The following is a 20959-nucleotide window of genomic DNA, read 5'->3' on the forward strand; positions in this document are numbered from 1 at the left end:
AAAAAATACTTTGATAAAATGGTGTTGGTAACTGCCCCACCCATTTTACCATCGTAAGCTGATAACCGAAGGCTACCATTTGGTTTGTTGAATCAGAACACAATACTTAGACTTATTTTAGTATTTTACACATAAAACTAGCAGTAAACTAAACCAACTTAATTGACTACCAAGTGAAACATTTTGACATCCACTTTCAACATGGTTCACCATCTAACTTAAGTTCATGGCTGAGTTCAGGTCTCGGCTAACTATATTTTTGCTGACACTTTTTTTTGGAAAATTAATGACTATGTTTTCATGAAACCATTTCCAAAACTTCGTACAATGCTTGTCATAAACTGTAAACCTGATCTTGCTGTTTGCTGGTTCACATGACTAAAACATTCAAAATCAACAAAACTTAAATTCCATTTTAAAATTTCATCTTATTGCATGTCAAGGATTTTAACAGTTTCAGTAACTTATCACCCTTTTAATTCATCTTTTAAGATAGATAGCTATTAGTATCATTGCTAGTTTTATACACCATTTACTTAGACAAATAGAGGTCGCAAAATGGGAGCTAATCAAATCAAAATTACGATTCATAATAGGTTTGGGTTGAAACACACTTGTATAGGTTTGGATAAAACCACCTCCAAGCTCACTTAATTATTTACTCCGTACAACTATCTATACTATATTATAAAATAAATCCACTTTTCGACTTTCAATATTCAATTTCAACAATGTATACATAATAATGCATGATGTACCATACATTAATGTATACAACTTTCCCTCTCATCCATAAATCATTTTATTCCTCTAATTCTTTCAAAATCTTTTATCTCAAAAACCGTACATCAATAAATTATAAAAATGATATGGGTGTTCTTAAAAATTCATGCTTTTTCATTAGAGATGTCATTCGATATACATTCGACGAATTTTTAAATTCGAGGACGGAGCCCGTACGACTAAGGCATTTGGCTATGATACTCTATGACATATCACCTCATATGACCTATCACACTCATCACCCTCATCATTTTACCGCCGCAATGCGCGGGTAATTGCTCTCGTTACTTTTTTACACGTGGTCCTTGATTTAAATCCCGCTAATTTTAATCTTGGGGATGGTCAAGTAAAGGTTACGTTAAAGGACACTCAGACTATCCGGAACAAAGCTTTTTTTTTTTTTTTACTTTTTTTGCTCCAGAACGACCGGAACCTTGCCCCGAGAGGCGTTCTATGTCAAAAAAAATGGGGAGGACATGTAAAAATGGACGCTCCATTTGAAAAAGAAAAAGAGCCGTTGGCTCACGACCACACCCCCTAAAAAAAGAAGTCAAACATAAAAGACAAAAAGAAAAATAGTAAAAAAATAAATGAGGGACTTCTATTTTTGAAGACATTGCTCCAAGTAGATTAGATGTCACATGGCATGAGATGCCCTCATGAAGGGGAAATAGGGAAAGCCTTGCGATTCATAATCTGAATACTGAGTTAGGTTGTATGTATCCGAGTTTGAAAAATAAAGAGGAAGCCTTGCTCCTCGTAGCCTGAATACTGAGTTTGGTTGTATATATCCGAGTTGAAAAAATAAACATCTTTTCCAAAACATTTGTTTACCATTATAACTTTGGTTAAATATAATGAGATGAAAGGGATACTGTGGATTTACAATTTGAAATTTGGTTACCATGTATTTAAAATCATAAGTTATTTTAGAATTTTATTCTACATGACATCAAAACTCCATCCATCTATTATTTTTTAACAGCAAGTTGGATTATGACTTGTTCAAACACCTCATGCTAATATTTTCTAGTAGAAATTAAAAGTAAAAAGCATTGTGTGCACACCACGACTTAAATAAAGAAATACCAAAACTAATGCCACACCCAACCTAACCCTATAGAAAATAAGTTTGTACACTTTTTTCGTACAAAAACATATTTTATTTTGTTTTTAACGGCATACAAAATAAAGTCGCCTTTCAACAACCCAATCAATTTCTGAACCCACACGACACAAAGCCCCCAATGGACGAAGAATCAACCAATTTCGTCGCTAAACCCTACCGGAATCTCGATTCCCCATCCTCATCAGACGACGATTTACCCACCGTTCCACCACCAAAACGCCGTCGTACCGTCGCCATCATCGTCATCTTAACTCTCTTCGCCGTCATCATCGGAACCATCCTCTCATCCACCGTAATCAACCGCCCCGACCCAGAAAAACAGTCAGTAAAAGCATCAACGTCGATAAAAGCCGTTTGCGCAGTCACTAAACATCCGGACTTATGTTACACCGACATTTCTTCAGTAGATCCCAACAACTACATAGACCCAGAAATGATTTTCAAGCTCACGTTACAACTAACCTTAAATTCCTTAAAAAACATATCTTCCTTACCTAAAATCTTGGTCTCCAAAACGACAGATTTAGCGACGGGGTCTGCGGTCAGGGATTGTGTTGGGTTGTTTGAGGACGCGGTTAGTCAACTGGTTAAATGCGTTGAGGTGATGCGCGTGGAACCACGCGCGGAGAGGGAGAGGGGTGAGCGCGTGGTGTTGTTGGATGAAGGGAAAGTGAAGGATATGATGACGTGGATAAGTGGTGCGATGACGGATCAAGAAACATGTGTGGATGGATTAGAAGAAATGGGATCAATACATGTTGAAGAAGTGAAAATGAAGATTGGGAAGTCTAGTGAAATGTTGAGTGATTGTTTGGCTATACTTAATAATATGGATAATATTCTTGGTGAATTTGGGTTAAGTTTGCATTGAGATGATTACAAGTGAGATGATTTGGAAGATGTTGTTTGTTGGGTGTAATACTAATAATGTGTAATTTATTGTAATGTAAAGTTTGTGTTTTGTAACTATTATTATGATATTTGGTTAGAACTTAGAAGCATTGTTTTGTTTGTATGACTTGATGTAATTAAATGAAAAGTGTAGAAATGTTGGGTAACATATATATTTTGGTTGTTTTGGGAGGAAACAAGCTTTCATATTGTGACTTCGTGAGTTTAGTTTAGTAGAATTCTTTTCAAGTGTATGGTAGGATGTCAATTGTTCATCAATGATTAGAACATTCCCAGCCTATGTGACAGAAAAGGCTCTAACGTAAAGATCTTATGCGATCGTCATTGGAACTATGCATGATAGCTTCATTATGGTTGATGCCATAGTTGTTGGAACTCGGCGTGATAGTTTCCATATGGTGCTTATTACGCTGTGTACAATGTTTCTTTTTGTTTTTTGTTTTAGAAAAACATTTGTAATGGTTAAGTTTTTTTTTTTGTTAACCTTTTCTTTTATGTACGATTTCAAATTGTCATTCATAAACCCAAGATATCATATATGCCGAAAACATGTTTTTTCACATTATTTTGAAGATATTTTGTCATTTATAGGTGGCATATATTAAAAAATTTTCACAGAAAAATAATTTTTTCTAGAGACGGAGCCACATTGGCATTAGGATGGGTCAAGGCCCACCCCAGCAAACTACTTATACTGTAATTATATGTAGAAGAACGATAAAGTTTTGGGTTTATAATGAAGTTGGTTCATCCCACCATAATAAAATGAAAAATAAGATTGGCTTATCCCACAAATGTCTCTTACTTTGCACAACATGACAAACATGTTTTTATCCGCCATTCTTTCTTGGACTAACAGAGCCTCAACTATAGAAATTTAATAGTTTTCATTCTCTTTTTCTTATTTCAATCTAACAAAGATATTTTAATTTATTCATTCTATTTCTTTCTTTTTTTTTACTACTTCGTAGGTTTTTATTCCAATCAAACAAGTGTATTATTTATATATCTAATAACTAATACTATCTTATAAAGTATTTTGCCCTTTTTGTTTAAGAAAAAATGATTTGAACTACCCAAAATACTACTATTTTTTATTCACTAATTTAAACATCTCCACCTAATAATACCTATAATAACCTAAAATTTTAATCATTCATTTTTTTCGCCTCTGTCCTAAAATTTCAGCCACCAATTTTTTTCTCACTCATCTATAAATCATTTTATTCCTCTAATTTATCAAAATCTTTTAACTCAAAAACCATACATCGATATATTATAAAAATTATACGGGTGTTCTTAAAATTTCATGCTACTGTTTATGAACTAAATTGATGTTATTTCGCAACCATTTTTTGACCACTGTCCAGATAAAAAAAAAAAAAAATTTGGCCCTCCCCATATCAAATTGCAGGCTTCGCCACTTATTTTTCCAAAAGAATTTAACAACTCAAGTCAAGGGCATTGGTCGGTATGGTATGTACTTTGGTACGTACCAATTTATGCAAGATAGTGTTTTACTACCAAGTGATACACACAAATTAGAATATAGGAAGTAGATATCACGTCTTATTAGTCGCGGAAACTTACAAGCTGCCGAAAAGAACAGTTTGAGTTACATGCCCACACAATCTTAATCAACTCGTATTTCATGTTTTAATATAACTACAGATAACTCATAAAAAGAGATCGGTTCCTTTTCTGATGTTGCTAGTTCTTTTGTTAGTTTCTTTATTTTCCAGTTTGTTGAATTCTTTCAAAACCCTTCATATGCGCGCACCAACACCAAGATTTGGGATACCTCTTCCTTTTCTGATCTCATTTAGGTATTTACTTTAGGGCTGTAAATGGTTCGGTTCGGTTAGCTAGAAATTTCGAATCGTTTTTCGGGTTTCGGTTAGTTAGAAATTTTGAACAGTTAATTTCGGTTACCCGAAAAAGTCGGTTAATTTCGGTTTTATTTCCGGTTAACCATTTATTAAAATTATGCTAATATAAAGTTTAAGTTTTCAATTATAACTAGATTATAACCCGCGTGAAACACGGAAAAACGTATAAAAAATTACATTTATACGTGTAAAAAGCTAGCAAAATGCTATAATAAATACTTAAAAACTATTTAGAAATGACAGATTAATAAATAAAACAAGAATCATGAAATAAACTGGTTGTTTATTCATAAATCAACCATAGTATAAATATAATTTTAAAGACTAAAGTTTGACAACGGTTTCTCATCCACCTGACAAGTGTTTTTTAGTTTTATGTAATATTACAAATGATTATATTTTTAAAGATTAAAACATATAGTGAATTGAAAGCTAAAACAGTTGGTCCAATACATGGAGGTAGTTAACTACGTATAGTTTAAAACTTATAAGGATTCACGGTATCCACAAAATAGTTAGATATGCAAATAGTAGTGGTTTTGTAGAAACTGATTTTATGCCTATGATCCACAAGCATGTAATCTCCTTCATTGAAGCCAAGACAATTTTAACCCAAATATTCTAAGATTCTTGAAGGCATCGATGTCAGCCATTATCGAATACAAGTTGATCTGCCATGATATTGTATATAGTGATATGGAAGCAAATATGTAATCTTTATTATGCTAATGTGTAGTTGATGTATAATATTCATACATTTTTCATATCACGATAATGACTGTTTGTCACAATATCTCCTATGAGCTATTTCGGCGCACTTAGCTCTAAACAATAACAACCCTGTATTTCAACCTTAATCATATATCATCAAGTGTATAGTTATACTTCATAACATAAGGTTAATTTAAATCATAATCCAATACAAAACTATTTTGTTATTAATTATTTGTAAGAAAATCAAATACGGAAAATAAACTATGATGAAAGATGTATCATAATATTACTTGACACAAATTAAGCAACTGGAAATATAATTACTAATACTTATTAGAAAATCCAATATTAAAAAAGTTATAAGATGTATCGACATAGTTTTTTGAAACAATCATTATTTGTTAATAAATCAAGAAAGCGTATTTTTGTTAATAGTATTAATCTATAAGAAGATTTAGAAGAAAAACATATATGAAATCAAAAATAAAATTAAAAATGATTGTTTAATAAATAAATAATATGATTAGAAAAAAATATATAAAACATGCACCTAAACAACAAAAGATTCTACTCCTTTTTTATAATGGTTACATTCGGCCTTTTTTTATATCTAAGTAATATATTGAATTAAATTAAATTAAATTTATAAAAGGCAAATGACATAAGCAATTTGATCTAAGGGTTTTAATTAAATATTGAATTTCATCCAAAGGTCTAGATTTTTTCATTTCTAAACTAAGGTTTCTCTTTTAATATATATGTTAGATAGTCAATTTACATTATATATTAATTATTTTTTCTATGTATAATAGTATTTAACTATATTAATATTTTGTTTTATAAATAAATATACATTACATCTAATTTTGAATTACTTTTTTCTATCTATGCAATGCAAGTTTCTGCTTAAAAGTATCATGATTTACTACTTAATTGTCTTCTATATGATATTACTAATATTTTTATAGATATTTTAAACAAAGTTAACTTTTCTTAAAAAGAGTATATATATATAAGAAAATTACTTCAAATATTCAAAACTAATCATAGATTGTGAAATAAAGTTAGTAAAATTGTTAATATTTTAGGCAACAAATACAAAAATTTAGCTAAATAGATATGTAAATGATGTATATATATATATATAGAATAGAGATCAAATAAGAAGGTACCTTTAGGAGAGAAAGGAGAGAAGGTTCATTTTTTTTTTTAGCTTGTTTTATTGAACTTTTTTTTCCGTTTTTCACTTTTTTCGTTCTCTTTAATTAACCATTTTCGTATAAAAATTTTAAAAATATTTTAAATTTTTTTTTTTTCAAATGGTGTAGCCCGTAGGCGAAGCCTCTCAGACTATGGCGGAGCCATGATAGCTAAGGGCGAAGCCCGTAAGGTAGATCACCCCATCACCGATCACCCCCTATGACCTATCACCCTCAATGACCTATCACTCCCACCAGCTACCCTTTATTAATATCCTTAAGGGTGAAGCCCGTACCGTACCCTTGCATGTACAACTCACTAACTCGGGTTAGAAATTATTTTTTTTCTAAATGTTTTTTAAAATTTTTTTATGGATTGAGTTAATTAAAAAAAGAACGAAAAAAGTGAAAAAATGAAAAAATATTAAAAAAATAAAAAATGGATTTTCTCTCCCTTCTCTCCTTAAGAACCTTCTTTCTGGATCTCTACCCTATATATATATATATAGGGGAAAGATAATTTGAGACCAACTAAAAAAAGTCCAAAAAAAGACCATTGATTTTCGTAACTTACACACCACCATCATCATATACTACGATATACAAAACTTTTTTGTAAAACACTAAGACTTTCCAGCGACGGGCCCACAGAAAAATCATATGTAAGTTAACTTACACATGATTTTCTGGTGGGCCCGTCGCCGGAAAGTCTTAGTGTTTTTACAAAAAAGTCTTGTATATCGTAGTAGATGATGATGGTGTACAAAAATCAATGGTCGTAGTTGGTCCTAAAATAAGAGGTGGTCTCAAAATATCTCACCCCTATATATACAGTATAAATATATGTGTGTAAATATACATATATGTGATTATATGTAGGTATATATCAAAATTCGGTTGGGTTCGGTTAACCGCGGGTAATGAATATTGATAACCGTAACCGAACCGTTAGACATCGGGTTTTTTGTTTTCGGTTTTTTTTGGGTTTTGGTTTTTTCCGGTTTCGGTTTTTTCGCTTTCGGATCACGCGGTTCGGATCGGTTTTTCGGTTTTCCGGTTCATTTCCTACACCTCCATATTCAAGTAAACCATAATATCTACCAATAAACTAAAACAAGATTGAGATGTTTTTGAAACAAGTGGCGTAATCCTTGATCGACATTTGTCTTTTTAATTTATTTATTTTTATTAAATTAGTTTTTTTAGTTGTATATAAATTCAATTTTCATATTATAATTGGAATTAAACTCTAACTTTTGGCTTATAAATATAAAACAAATTATAACCTTATTTGGTTGATATTTTCTCATTAATAAAATTGTCTCCTTTTTTTTCTTCCTCTTCAACTCCTATTACTTATAGAAATAAGTTATTAATATGCAGATTCCAAAAATTTGAGTTTTCGATCCGAAATCACAAAAATATTTGTCGTAATTCACTATACTTACAAGTTCCAATTTTGATGTGATTGTAAAAATTTAAGGTAAAATTAAAACTTTAACTAAACATGTATTATATTATCATTACTCATTACCTTTTATTATAACTTCATTTCGATCATCGGTTTACTCATTACCTTTTATTATATCGTACATCGTACGGGTATTAGGACTAGTTATACCATATACCTTAAGTATATAATTTGTCTTCTACTCTTATTTATTGAACGACATGTCTCTACTCTTCCATACTTTTAAGCTTTTATCAATTAAGTGGAGTTGAGTGGAGTGACGGTGGTGGTTGATGAGTGAATGGAGATATGGTAATGGTGGATATAGTAGAAGTGGTGGTGGTTGTAGTGGGTCTGTAATATAGAGATTTCTGATGGCGAATAAACTCGCAATCTCGCTATATGCAAGTAATGGGAGACTACGAGGATGCACATGATTCGTTTCCAGCAAGCTTTCCATTTTTTGCTAGCCCGGGACTAAGTGTTCAAGTTCTTTTTAATTGAAAACATCGGACCGGAAACAGTTTAAAGTTTAAGCTGGTTCGAAGTAGTTGCGGTTTCTAGTGCTAGATGCTTTGCCAACAGCGTCAGCAAATAAACCAAGTAGCATCCAAACCCCTTGCATACTTGATACTCATAGCTAATGTGAAAAGGGCTATTAGAATCTACATTTGCTGGTGTGCATATCATATAAACTCAACAGAAACAGACAAAAAATTAAACTACAAATTTCCAAACATGTGTGCTGCTGAAAACTGATCAATAGAAACTATATTATATAATATCGCCCAAAATATAACACCAATCTAAATTAATTAATGATAAATTTGAGCAACAAATGCAATAGACATTAAGAGGTAAAGAGAACCTCTACCATACCCCTTACCAAATACTCGTAATAACAAGGTATCTTCTAGGTGGCACTTACACATCTAGATTTACTTATGATGGACCCTCAATTTACAACCAACACGTGTACAAATCAGGTTAAATGTATAACCGAAACGGGTCCCAAAATACCCTTAATTGGAAAGACCCTTAAATGTTGTGGGTCCATAAAGTACAACAGAGTGAAACATTTGGACCCAGGGCAAGATTATATAATCAACAGCAGACAGAACTGTTGGTATGATTATGGTATATTTCTAACTAAATTTGTCTACAAGCTACAAATGCCACTGCCTTTTTAAGCTGGAATTGGTTGCAAGAGTAGGATAGAAAAACATACTTGAACAAAATCATGTCTGATCGAAGAACGAGAGGTTCTAGGAACAGAGAAGACGAGCTTGACAACCTTGTCTTGAAATTACAATCATTACTACCCTCATCAAGTTCTAGCTGCAATAAAAGAAAGGTAATTTGTTATAATTTATGAGTGGTTTGCTAGCACTTGTTAGCATGACATGCATCATACTTTTATAAGGATACTTTCTATTTTTGGGAAACTGTCAAGCAATGATAGCATTTTCACCAATGTTCTTGTTACAAATGAAAACAAAGATATTGAATTGCGCTCGTAAGATTATTTTATTGCTTTTTTAAGATGATGCTTTAGTAAATTGTAAAATAATCATACACCTACCTCAAACTACAGGGTCTAACGATGCAATTTCAGGCGACCAGATTATATCAAAATATTAGACTCTATATATGCAAGTTATATGTTAAACTGATTTGTAATGATATGATGAAAAGGTACCAGCATCAAAGATTCTACAAGAGACATGCAATTACATAAAAAGCCTCAGAACAAAAGGTGACAATTTGGGAGAAAGACTATCTCAACTACTGGACTCCATGGAAAACAACGGCATAGATGTGAACATCATTAGAGATCTTCTGCAGCAATAATGTGTCGTGTGTCGGCGTGTGTGGATGTCACAGAACCACACAAGTGCATATTGTATTCGTCTTATTATCTGCTTGTAGCATGTATAAAAAACTATGTTTTGAGGTTGTTGGACTCAATCAGACAGATATTAAGCTAATTAAATACTCCAGTTACTAATATAATATCTTGTGGTGTTTCTTGTGTCTTTCTCAATGGAAGAAGTGCCTAGAGAATATTGATATTTGGTCTTAAAAGGAATAAAAGATGTAGCTGACTAACGATTCAACTTTATCAGCAACTACGTTAAATGATAAAAATATGTCAATCAATTAAGGTGAGAGTTTATCGGCCCAACCCTTCTCAGTTTCCACCTTTCACCAAACGCCGCCACCTTCTGTGATTACCAAAGAAGACTGAAGGACCAATACAACTGTATCTAAAATAAAGAAAATAATGACAAAATATATAATGCTTGCTTTATAGAGGCAGCCATCTCTATTAGTGACGTTCAGTTTAAATCTATATTGATAATCGAATCAAGAAACCACAACCCATTTCCCCTACTTAGAATGTTGTCTAATTATGGATAACAATATGGTTAGTTATTGAAGAATAAAAATAAAAAGGGTAAATGGGTGGGAACCCTCTGGTCCCATGTACAGAATAGGTACCTTGAGTCACAACCACATAGACTACAGCTTGGTGACTCCCTAGAGAACTAGGTGGGAGGGATTCTGCTTAGAAAGGAGATTCTACTGTTGCCTATTTTACTAACTGACTCTGAAAAACACATCTAGCAACAGCTTCTCGTAAAATATGGTGGACAATGGAAGTTATTAGTAGCTCGTTTTATTGGATTGTAGACGGAACTTAATTTTCGTCAACTAATGTAGGATGCAATCTCAGAGCTAGAGTAAAGTGATTTTACGATAATAACATTTTCAACATACAGTTGTTTCTCCTCTGTTCACGAGACAAATCATGTTTATACATGATATTCCATCTAGAGTAAACATAATCATCTCAGACACTATATTATTAGGCAAAAAGCTAAGTTCATTACTGCACATTTGGTGTGGAGGACTGATATATTGTACACAAAAATTTGATAATGGTATAGCTTTAAAACTTAAATATGCGGACATGAAACTCTTTCAGATTATCTGATTTGCTATAGGTGTTATCCAGATAAGCTTAAAACAATAATGTGATTGTCATCTAGCAAACTTTCAAGAACTTCAAACTAATGGGAAGTTTAGCATGCATACATGAACTTAAAGTTAGTAGAAGAACTCACCTGACTTGCTTGATGAAACATCATCTCTTCAACTGTTGTAGGTATTACCTCAAACATCATCTCATGAACTTTTTCTTGATACTTTCTCACAGACTTGGCTGGATGTTCTTGGGCTCATCGAGTCTCAAACTTAATCAGAATAATATGCCAGATTCTAAACTTGGCCTTTGTGTAATCTCTCCACAAACAAAGAGCCTTACTACAACTCAAAAAATTACATTTGAAAGCAATAAATACTGCAACAACCTCTTTACATCTGATGTGCCTCTTGATCTAGATTAATTAATAGATCTTGACCATAGTTAGTTTGAGACCAACGCACAGACAAGTCACTCGATTACAATTAGATTAATTAGCCACTAATCAAAGAAAAGATATGTGTTATAAAAGCGATGCAAGTAATAAATAAACAAGCAAAGTAATTCTCACAATATAATAGAACTGTACAACATAATCCTTCAATTTTCAGAATTAAAACAGAGTAGATACTCAAGTGTACCCGTTAACAATCCTAAGTTAGCAGCACCTGGAAAACTTGAAATGTTCATCCAAATATCCTACTTTTCACAATTCTTTCCGCCTCACTCACAGTCAAATGCCTTATCAAATTTTTATTGAGCCACCTATCCCCTCCTTCTTTGCTGCCACGCAGTTGTTTATCCTCCATTGTCAATAACTTTAAACCCTCACTTAATTTCGGGAAGAACCCTTCAGGTCTCAAACACCATGCTTTGAAAACACCAAACAGAACTGTCACATCATTAGCAAGTCTTTCTACACCGCCATCACTAAACTTTGCATGGCTCATAAGAATGCCACTGAAAAGAAGTGAATCTATAGCAGTTGCCAGGTTTCTCCAAACTCCAACAAAATCCATCTTATTTAGATTTACTTCTAGTATTGTCATTTTTGCCTGCAAATAATCAAGCGCCCCAATGAATGATTTTGACACAGCCCAACCTTCTTCAGTCTTTTCCATCCATTGCTTCCTGTTTTTAAAATATTCACGACAGCAAGCATCAAACCCCCTTAAAGTAACAGTGGACAACTTCTCAACCCATTCAATTCTAAAGTTCTCCAGCTTACTAATTTCCTCATCAATTATACCACCAGAATCCATTTGCATTTCAAGAAAGAACACTTCCTCACACCATTCCTTTAATATACACTCAAAATACCGAGAAGCATTGATAGACTTTGTCACTTTAATCAAAGCATCATCATCTGTCAGAGCGGTCAAACCTTCGGCTTCTTGGCATCTTGAAAGTAAGATATCCAAAAAATGATTTATAACGGATGCACCTGTCAATCTAATAAACCGTGCTTTCAAAGGAACACTTGGAATTGATCGGCACCGTTCAATGATAGATGATAAACGCCTGAGAAAAGCACTCGAGATTGCAGGTGAGCGATATGATTCTGAACCTGAAACAAGACCTGACTCTTGAACTTCCATCAACCATTTTTTCTCATCCTCGATTTCAGGCATCAGTTTATCAATTGCATCACTGAGTTCTATTTCAGCCCACAAATCAAGCCAGTCCGGTCGATCACAGAAAACAGATAAAGAAGATATCTTTTGTGTATTCTCATCTTCCTCAAGGGATAGTGTAACTCCAGACTGTGCTACAAGGCTTTTCACTTTTTTATCAAAAGAAATCATTAAATCGATAAAATGTAACCATGATACTTTAGCTAGTGATTGATTTTCAGTAGTGCTTTCTTCATCAAGCTGACTTATATAAATAGGGAATATTTCCTTTGCCATATAAGTAGACAAGGATGATACCATGGCTGAAATCCATTCTTCCCTGCACGAATAACCTGACAACATTGCTTCATCAACAAGTGGCTGCAATAACTCGTCCATAGAATTGACATAATCTTGAGTTATTTTATAAACTAAAGCAAAAATCAGCTCCGGTTTGTCAGACCACTTTGAAAAATGGCGTTGAGATGCAATCGATATAGGATTTACAAGCTCTTCAATGGCCCAAAGTGGCTGATGTAAAGTAAATTCATGGTTCTGCCCTTGAAGTTGTCTGGATTTTCTTTGCATTTGTAATTCTTGTATTTTGCAAAGTGCAAGAAAACTGTCACAATATTGTCGCTTGAGGTCACCACGCATTGTGAAAAGGGGATTAGTAGATTCAGATGAGGTTTTTGCTTCTGCATTAGAGTGGTTTAAAGTGGACAGAGGTGGTGGCCAGTTAAGGGAGGTAAGAAGGGATCGATAATCAGCAATTGCTTGAGGCCGTAAAATGGCTAACGCTCGATCCACTCTGTGATCAACAGCTGAAACGAGGCGGGACCATTGAGGGCGTGTTCGTGAAACTTTAGTTAGAACATCTTCTGCTAGTTTGATAGCACTAATAGCAGCAAAACGTGCTTCCTGTCACAAATCAGAAGCTTTATAATGTGTTACGTCATAGTAAAGGTGGTAAGATGGGTGGGTTAGCTGTAAACAGGTTTGAGTTGGGCCAAAAACACTTTTTATCCCTTTCTTAATAAATACTTGATGCATAAAAATGTGATAGCCAAATTGCAAATAGAATATTAGAACACTTGGAACAGAACAATTTGAGAGGCTGTATGCATTAAAAAAACACTTCAAGCGACTTTTAACCTGTTTGCCCCATCGAACTCATTTCCTTTTTAAGCTAACTCTATTTGACTCAATTTAAGTATATAAAAAAATAAAATGAGAAATTCATATCATATTTGGTTTTAGTAAAAGTTGTCGCCCCTACATCATAACAATGCAGAATCCAGTCCTATTTTATATTACTTGCTCACCTCTGAGTTCTGGGAAGACGTCTGCTTCCTTAAATTTCTATTTACACTAAAAGAAACCGCATCTTCAATGTCTCCGACCAAGGTGTCAAGTTTCAATGCTGTTTCTGCAAGACATAATAATATCACAAAGTTAAAATCATAACAAAAGCTAGGAAAACTTGGCATTGAAAGACATTGTTTCAAGTATATAGTAAAGTGACTACAAATGGACCTCTGAATAGATGAAAACATGTTCAACTATTGAACTAATAACTCGAAACAGATATTAACTCTCTCTGCCCACCCCTCTCATTTCTTACTAAACTCGTAGACACTATCACGTACTATAAAAAAAGGAGAAATTTGAAAAAAGATAAAAACTAGTATTCTAAACTAGAAATATTAGCCTCGCGCGTCGCTGCGAGCACAAATTTTTTTAATATTGCATAATCAAGTAATATACAAATCAAAAGTTTTTGTATATTTTTTAAAATACGAAGGCCTATTAAAAATTACATCATGTTCGTAAGCATTGAAATGTAATACATTTTGACAAAAGTATTCTAAGTTAATGCCAAAGTGGAAGCTTTAGCATGGCAATACGTATACTATATCACAGTAAACAAATGGGTAGATAAAATTGACATAAATTTAAAAAGATAAAACCATTACAGTCCTTAACATTATTTTTTGTAATTTTATAGTTAAAAGAAAGTCTTTATTTTGTTATGTATTGAGTATGTAAACCATCTATTGTACAAAACCATGTGTTGTGTTCAAACGGTGGATAACACTACCATTATTAAATTACACAAAATCTCGTTCTCCCTTTCCTCCTTTGACTCTCTTTTCCTCCCATCCAAAAGCATCTTTCTGTAATCTCTCCCACTTCCAAAACGAAGATTTAGTAGATGTGGAGCAACATTTTTGCAACAGCATCGTGTTCAACATGTTTATGGAACGATGCTAACTTCTGTCGCCCTGAAACCATCGCTACCGTCACCAGTTTTCGGTAGCCTCCATCAGGCCCCATGTGCCTCAGCAACCCAGAATCCTTTTGTGATATTTCATCTTTCTTAGGAGGCGAACAGGGAAGATGACAAATTCCGTTTGTAACATTGGCGTCATCGGAACTGGATTGCCGGAAACAACCTACATGCATATAAACGTAATCTAGCAATTGTTGATCCCAACGGTGGTTTTCGTTCCCCGGTGTTGATTTCAAATTTGATGGGTTATGTTTATCCGTCTGTATCTGTGTTGTATATGTATACGTATATGTTTTTTGAGGGATTCATATTTGGGCATACGAAGCTGCCATAAAGTAATTGTAACAGATGCAAAAAAAAGTAGTACATTGTACATTATGCATAAATAGTTGTAAAAAACCAGTTGGTTTTTAGTATATAGGTTAATGGCTTTAGGGTGCATTTTGGTACAGAGAAATGAGCTTAGAGAAATGGAATGAATAGAAATCCTTTGTTTGGTAGGTTCAAGATACAAAAAACACAGAGAGTTAATTGCTCGATAAATCCTATACTATACATTTTGATTTCCACCTAATTAGAGAATAAATTAAATTCCCTCACACAAATTTCTCTGCGTTCTATCTTTGAGAAATGGACCCGGGCTAAAAAAGGGGAATATAAATGGGTATTATCATGTGCAAGTTACGAAACCTCCGAATATTGCGACAAAAAAATTCTACCCATAGGATTGTTTTTTTTCTATAGATACTCCTAGCACTATCTCTTTAGTATCAAACCATAGGATTACTCTTTTTAATCGATTTCTTCTTTGTAAATCAGAATCACATCAAGGATGACTATATGCTATATTTTCAAACTTTATTTGTTTAACCTTATAAATCAGTTCAACGAAAACTGTATTCAGCATAGCAATCTGTGATATTTGGGATTACTGTACAATATAAAAATCATGTAGGATGTCATTCGCCAATTTCTAAAGTAATATTCAGTGTTGGTTATCGCAAATTGATAGTCACTCTAAGCTTTTTTATAGTTAACTGTATCTAATGTGAAAACTTTGAGTATCTATTTTATTTTTTCTTAATGTGACTATATACATCTTCCAGATCTTACAAGAGTAGGGTGTCATGAACTTTTAACTTACCAAGAGATTCAAATTCATTTTTCTACATTTTGATCCTCTGTTTCATTTTATTTCCAAGAGATTCTCCATCCCAAACACACCCCTAGAGTTCTTGGCAAAAAATTTAACTACTTTTTTATGAAAAGTACAAGATAAATGACAATGAGTCATATAAACATCTAACTTTATCAAATCCAATTTAGCAAGAATGTAATGAAGCAACTCATACAGTGTCAGCGGCATGGATGGATTTCTATAACAAGAATATTCCGAATAACTTACCAGCATAAATTCTAACTGCCGCAACCCTAGCCACTTCACGAGCAAGTGCGGGCAACTCCTTCCCCAAGAAGGTTTCTGACTTTTCCTTTTGCTCTCCACCCTCTCCATCTAAACATCCCATTAAAAGTAAATAAACAGAAACTATAAACATAAAAAAGAGAGAGTATTGTCTATTGAACATTCGGGCGTTATGTATGGAAACCTTACCCGATAAAGAAGACTGAAAACTGCTTAATTTGGCATTAATGTCTTCAAAGAGGGCACCAACTTCATCAGAGTACGTAGAATAAGCAAACAATGAGGTACCAAGCCTTTGGTTTAAATCAATGAGGCTCTGATCTAAGAGACGACAATCATTCTGCAACTCAGAAACAAGCCTCGGAGCTTGCTGGAGATCATCGGCAGTGTGTAGTTCAGCGTCAAGGAAAGAGAGAACCGAAGGAGAAAGAGACGAGACTAGAGGCAGAGGTTCAATCATAGTGCCTCTGCCGGGATTGATGACTACCACTTTGTTTGAATATATTGATTTTAAGGTGCTTAAAAGTCGGGCAAAAAGTAAGTAATTTCTACTGTTTTTCGTCCACTTGTAAGAATCAATGTGACAAAAAGCAGCTAATGACAGCAACACTCCTGAAAAAGGTCGAAACATCTGAGTATCGATTTAATGGTCGTTAAGACAATGAAATATAATCGCCGGGTGCTCGCCCGAGCAAAACATAAGATGTAATTTATCATTTTCCTATTATTATGAAGGACTATTTCCTATCTGAGGGGAAATCTTTAGATATTGGCGTTCATCAAAAGATAAAAGTAAGATAATATTATTAAAAAATATATATATATATAATTAATATCTAATCAAAAACAACTCGATTCAACAAAGATATAGTCTGATATACTTTAGACCTATTTACATACACAAATTTAAACAAACTAAAAGCTACGATTGATGGATTATTTATTAATAACGAATGATTTTCATCTATAAAATTTAATAAGTATATATACCTTATATCATAGCTTAGATAGATAGAGATTGGAAGAATTTGTATCTCTTCCGTTCCGATCTGATGACTGATGGACTCGGAGACACTTCTTCACTCTTCTTCTTCTTCCTTGTGTTGGGATTTGTTTTTTAGTATTTCATCCGTACCGTGAAAACACGTTAATATAGATATGGGCCTTAATTTGATTAGCCCCAAAGCGATATTTTCTATAAACATGTTTGTTTTATGGTGGCCCAACGCACTTGTTTTTCTTTAGGTCCAAAAGTGATTACTAACCGTATTTTAGGGACTTACAGAGTTACAGAGCTTGAAGTATACTGTTGGGTTTAAAAATTTGTTACAAGCAAAATACTCTTAGAAAATAGAAACATATTTTTTTCCCAAGATATATTTTCAAAGAAGTTAGGGGCGCGTTTAGTTCGAGAAACACCTTATGTTTTTTATTTTCATTTTTCAAGTAAACATAGAACAAGAAACGAGTTCAAATTTTAGTTTTTTTAAAAATGTTTTCCAAGAAAACAAAAACATTGTTTTCCACTTTTCTATGAGAAGCTAGAAAACATTTTTTTAAATTGTTTTTCATTTTTCATTTTCAAAATTTAAAAAACATCATATTATATTAATTATCACCTTACGCCCCCGTCACCCCCCACCCCTAACCTCCCACTTAACCAAGTATATTAGAATATGTTTTTTAATGTGAAAAATAAAAATAGCATATTTTAGTTTTGAACGGGTTTTCAAAATTTTCATGATATACATGTAGCTTTTTGTTACCTGATATATGCGTAGTTTATTAAAAATCTATATTCATAAATCATTTCAATAGCGTATGAATATACTTTCTTAACCTAATAGGGGATATTAAGCTTACATTTAGTTTATCACCATCCATTTTGTTTATGAAAGAGGTACTCGAGTGATAGAGTCTCCATACATATTTTGTTCTTATTAAAACTAAATTTTCATACATATGTCCCTCGATTGGAAGCTAGCCATAATATTTTGTTTAATGGGCTATACCTTACCTTAATATATTTAATTTTTCACCGACCATTCAATAGACGGTTTGATGATACAATCCTATTGTCCAAATAGGCAGGCTGCAGTTGATATCAAGAAAGTATGAGTTATAGTTATAAACATAGCACATGACACAATAAAAGTGTTTACATTGCCTCATACTTTCACCATATCATGATACGACATTGGACCATGCATAAACGGCAATCTCAATTGGAATTGTCTCTTCATAATTTAATTTTGTCCTTTTAATATTTAAGACATCTTCAACATGGTCAAAACAACACATACCTTCACATGGGAATCAATATTTTTCCAATCATACACAATCTAATAAATTAATATGAATTAAATAATATATATATAGGGGCCAATCAAATAAAAATATCCTTAAATAAAGAACACGGTAAAAACACTTAAAAAGTTTATATTGATACATTAAAAGTTTATAAATTAAAATAGTGTATAACTTATCATCATTATTTAATTGTCTAATAATAAAGTAAACTGTTAATATACATATAGTTAAGACGTTTTTTAATTAGTGGCTAGCAAATTTGCCTGGAGAAATTAATGACGGGTTTACTTAAGAGCTAATTATATTATATATATATATATATAGGTAGAAACTGTAAGTAGCCTCTCTACTTAGGTAGAGGTAAGGTCTGCCTACATCTTAACTTCCCCCATATACCGTCAAGGTATTGGGGCTCAAAATCCGCGGAAGGCGGCACTGAGCAGTTACTTACTTACTTATATATATATATATGTATATGTATATATATCATTCGAAAAGTTACTTTTTTGATTATTTAGATTTCGTGACTTTCAGTTTTTTCATAACTTTTCTCAAGATCCTTCATTGCTGTAAATACAGGGGCATGAGCTTAATTAATTCTTACTCCTTGCATAATAGACTGTATAAATGTTAACAGTAAACACAATATTGAGAGTTTACTTAACTTTATGCATATATAAGGATAGAAATTAAGTATCCAAGGTTCCAGGTGTGCACAAGGTAGGCAAGAGCACATATGTAAACAATTAAAGATAGACAAAACGTATCAAAAGGACACCATATATCTTTTGTAATTCTTTATTTCGATCACATGTCAGACCTGAAATACCAACTAGATGTTAACAACAAAACCACGTCATCATAACTTACACAAATACTAGAGTATCCTTACTACTCATAACACGAAAATATCTTATCTACTAATAAACTAAAACAGGATTGACATATTCTTAAAACGACATATGGCGTCATCCTTGATCGACACATGTTCTTTTAATTAACTTATTTTATTAAATTAGCTTTTTTAATTTTGTGTTGATTCAAATTCTTTATAAATAATACAAAAGATATAATAACTTTATTTGATTGATCGTTTTCTCATTAATAAATTGTCATTTTTTCCTCAATTATTCAACTCTTATTATCTATATTACTTATAATAAGTTATTAACATGAAAACTTAAAAATTTTGAGTTTACGATCTGAAATCACAAGACTATTTGTCGTCATCCACTATACTTACAAGTTCCGTTTTTGATGTGATTCTAAAAATCTAAGGTAAATATAAATTCTAAACATATATTATATTTATCATTACCGTTTTTATTATAATTTAGTTATTGGTTATTGGGGTATTGTAAGATATAATTTTAGAGGTTATTGTTATAAAAGTAGTGTGGCCGTAGTGTGGTAGTGGTGTGGTGATGATGTGTCGCTACCACCTTGGTGTGGTAGCAATGCCATTATAACAGAGACGTTGGAAATAAGAACAAAAATTTACACATACACGACGTCATATTCTCCACGTTGGAAACGTGGGAAGAGGGATCAAGCAGAACAATAATTGATCAACTAGTTAATCAACTCGGGTTCAACTCGGACTTGTTAATTAAAATTTTAAAATTATAAAATATATTTAAAAAAGTTATGTAATGTTTGTTCTTAAAACATTATAACTTGATATAAATCTAATAATTCAACTAACACAATAATTATATAGTTACTAAATCAACTAAATAGAAAAAGACATTTTATTTATAATATTATATAAGAGATAATTTTTATTCTTTAAATAAATGATTAATATTTTTATTAAACATGTAAAAGGTTATTTCTATTTTATTTATATATGATATTATAATTATATAAAAAGTTTTTTAAGATGATATATATATTTGACACATCAAAAACTTTTTAAAATTACCTTGTTTTATTATATATAGAGATAGAAATGTTGAAAACCCACTTGGCTTGCGTTTTCATACTAAATAAGGAGCTCTTATACATAAACATGCATATCCTCATATTTTATTTGTGACAATAACTTCGTCTTTTACATCAAGGCCCTATACTTTTAAGAAGTATAATTTTGAGTGTATTAAGTGGTTGAATATATAAATAATGTCTGTATATATTAAATAATAAATAGGTAACTGACGGTTATTTTTATTTATCAAGTAAAAAAAACACAAATTTGGCTAATTTATTAAATTTTTAATTATTATGTAAAAAAAAAACGGGGATACAGATCACTTTTA

At 32.4% G+C, this 20959-nt stretch overlaps 2 protein-coding genes and 1 long non-coding RNA gene across 3 annotated transcripts; 2 read left to right on the top strand and 1 right to left on the bottom strand.

Annotated features, from left to right (window-relative positions):
* The first annotated feature begins 2030 nt into the window (after positions 1-2030).
* On the top strand, positions 2031-2783 carry LOC122610658 (putative pectinesterase/pectinesterase inhibitor 26). The gene has a single exon (XM_043783628.1). The coding sequence runs from the start codon at positions 2031-2033 to the stop codon at positions 2781-2783; it is 753 nt and encodes a 250-aa protein (XP_043639563.1).
* A 6441-nt stretch (positions 2784-9224) lies between these two features.
* On the top strand, positions 9225-10086 carry LOC122579666. The gene is made up of 2 exons (XR_006320680.1): positions 9225-9430; positions 9772-10086. It is a non-coding gene; the product is annotated as an uncharacterized LOC122579666 (long non-coding RNA).
* Positions 10087-11603: 1517 nt separating this feature from the next.
* Positions 11604-17493, bottom strand: LOC122579665 (RINT1-like protein MAG2). The gene is made up of 5 exons (XM_043751881.1): positions 17382-17493; positions 16581-17003; positions 16374-16481; positions 14001-14104; positions 11604-13596 (listed from the first exon to the last, which is right to left on the bottom strand). Exons 2-5 carry the CDS (start codon positions 16849-16851, stop codon positions 11749-11751), a joined length of 2331 nt encoding a protein of 776 aa, XP_043607816.1. The 5' UTR covers positions 16852-17003; positions 17382-17493; the 3' UTR covers positions 11604-11748.
* Between the last annotated feature and the right edge of the window lie 3466 nt (positions 17494-20959).

Source organism: Erigeron canadensis, chromosome 8 (genome assembly GCF_010389155.1).
Source record: "Erigeron canadensis isolate Cc75 chromosome 8, C_canadensis_v1, whole genome shotgun sequence".
NCBI lineage: Eukaryota > Viridiplantae > Streptophyta > Magnoliopsida > Asterales > Asteraceae > Erigeron > Erigeron canadensis.

What these genes read in the sequence shown, in the direction of transcription:
- LOC122610658 (XM_043783628.1), top strand. Translation starts at nt 2,031, where the DNA reads ATGGACGAAGAATCAACCAATTTCGTCGCTAAACCCTACCGGAATCTC.
- LOC122579665 (XM_043751881.1), bottom strand. Translation starts at nt 16,851, where the DNA reads ATGATTGAACCTCTGCCTCTAGTCTCGTCTCTTTCTCCTTCGGTTCTC. An exon ending in TTTTCAGTCTTCTTTATCGG is followed by an intron (nt 16,482 to 16,580) that starts GTAAGGTTTCCA and finishes TGGGATGTTTAG; the next exon opens with ATGGAGAGGGTGGAGAGCAA. An exon ending in GGCAGTTAGAATTTATGCTG is followed by an intron (nt 14,105 to 16,373) that starts GTAAGTTATTCG and finishes TATGTCTTGCAG; the next exon opens with AAACAGCATTGAAACTTGAC.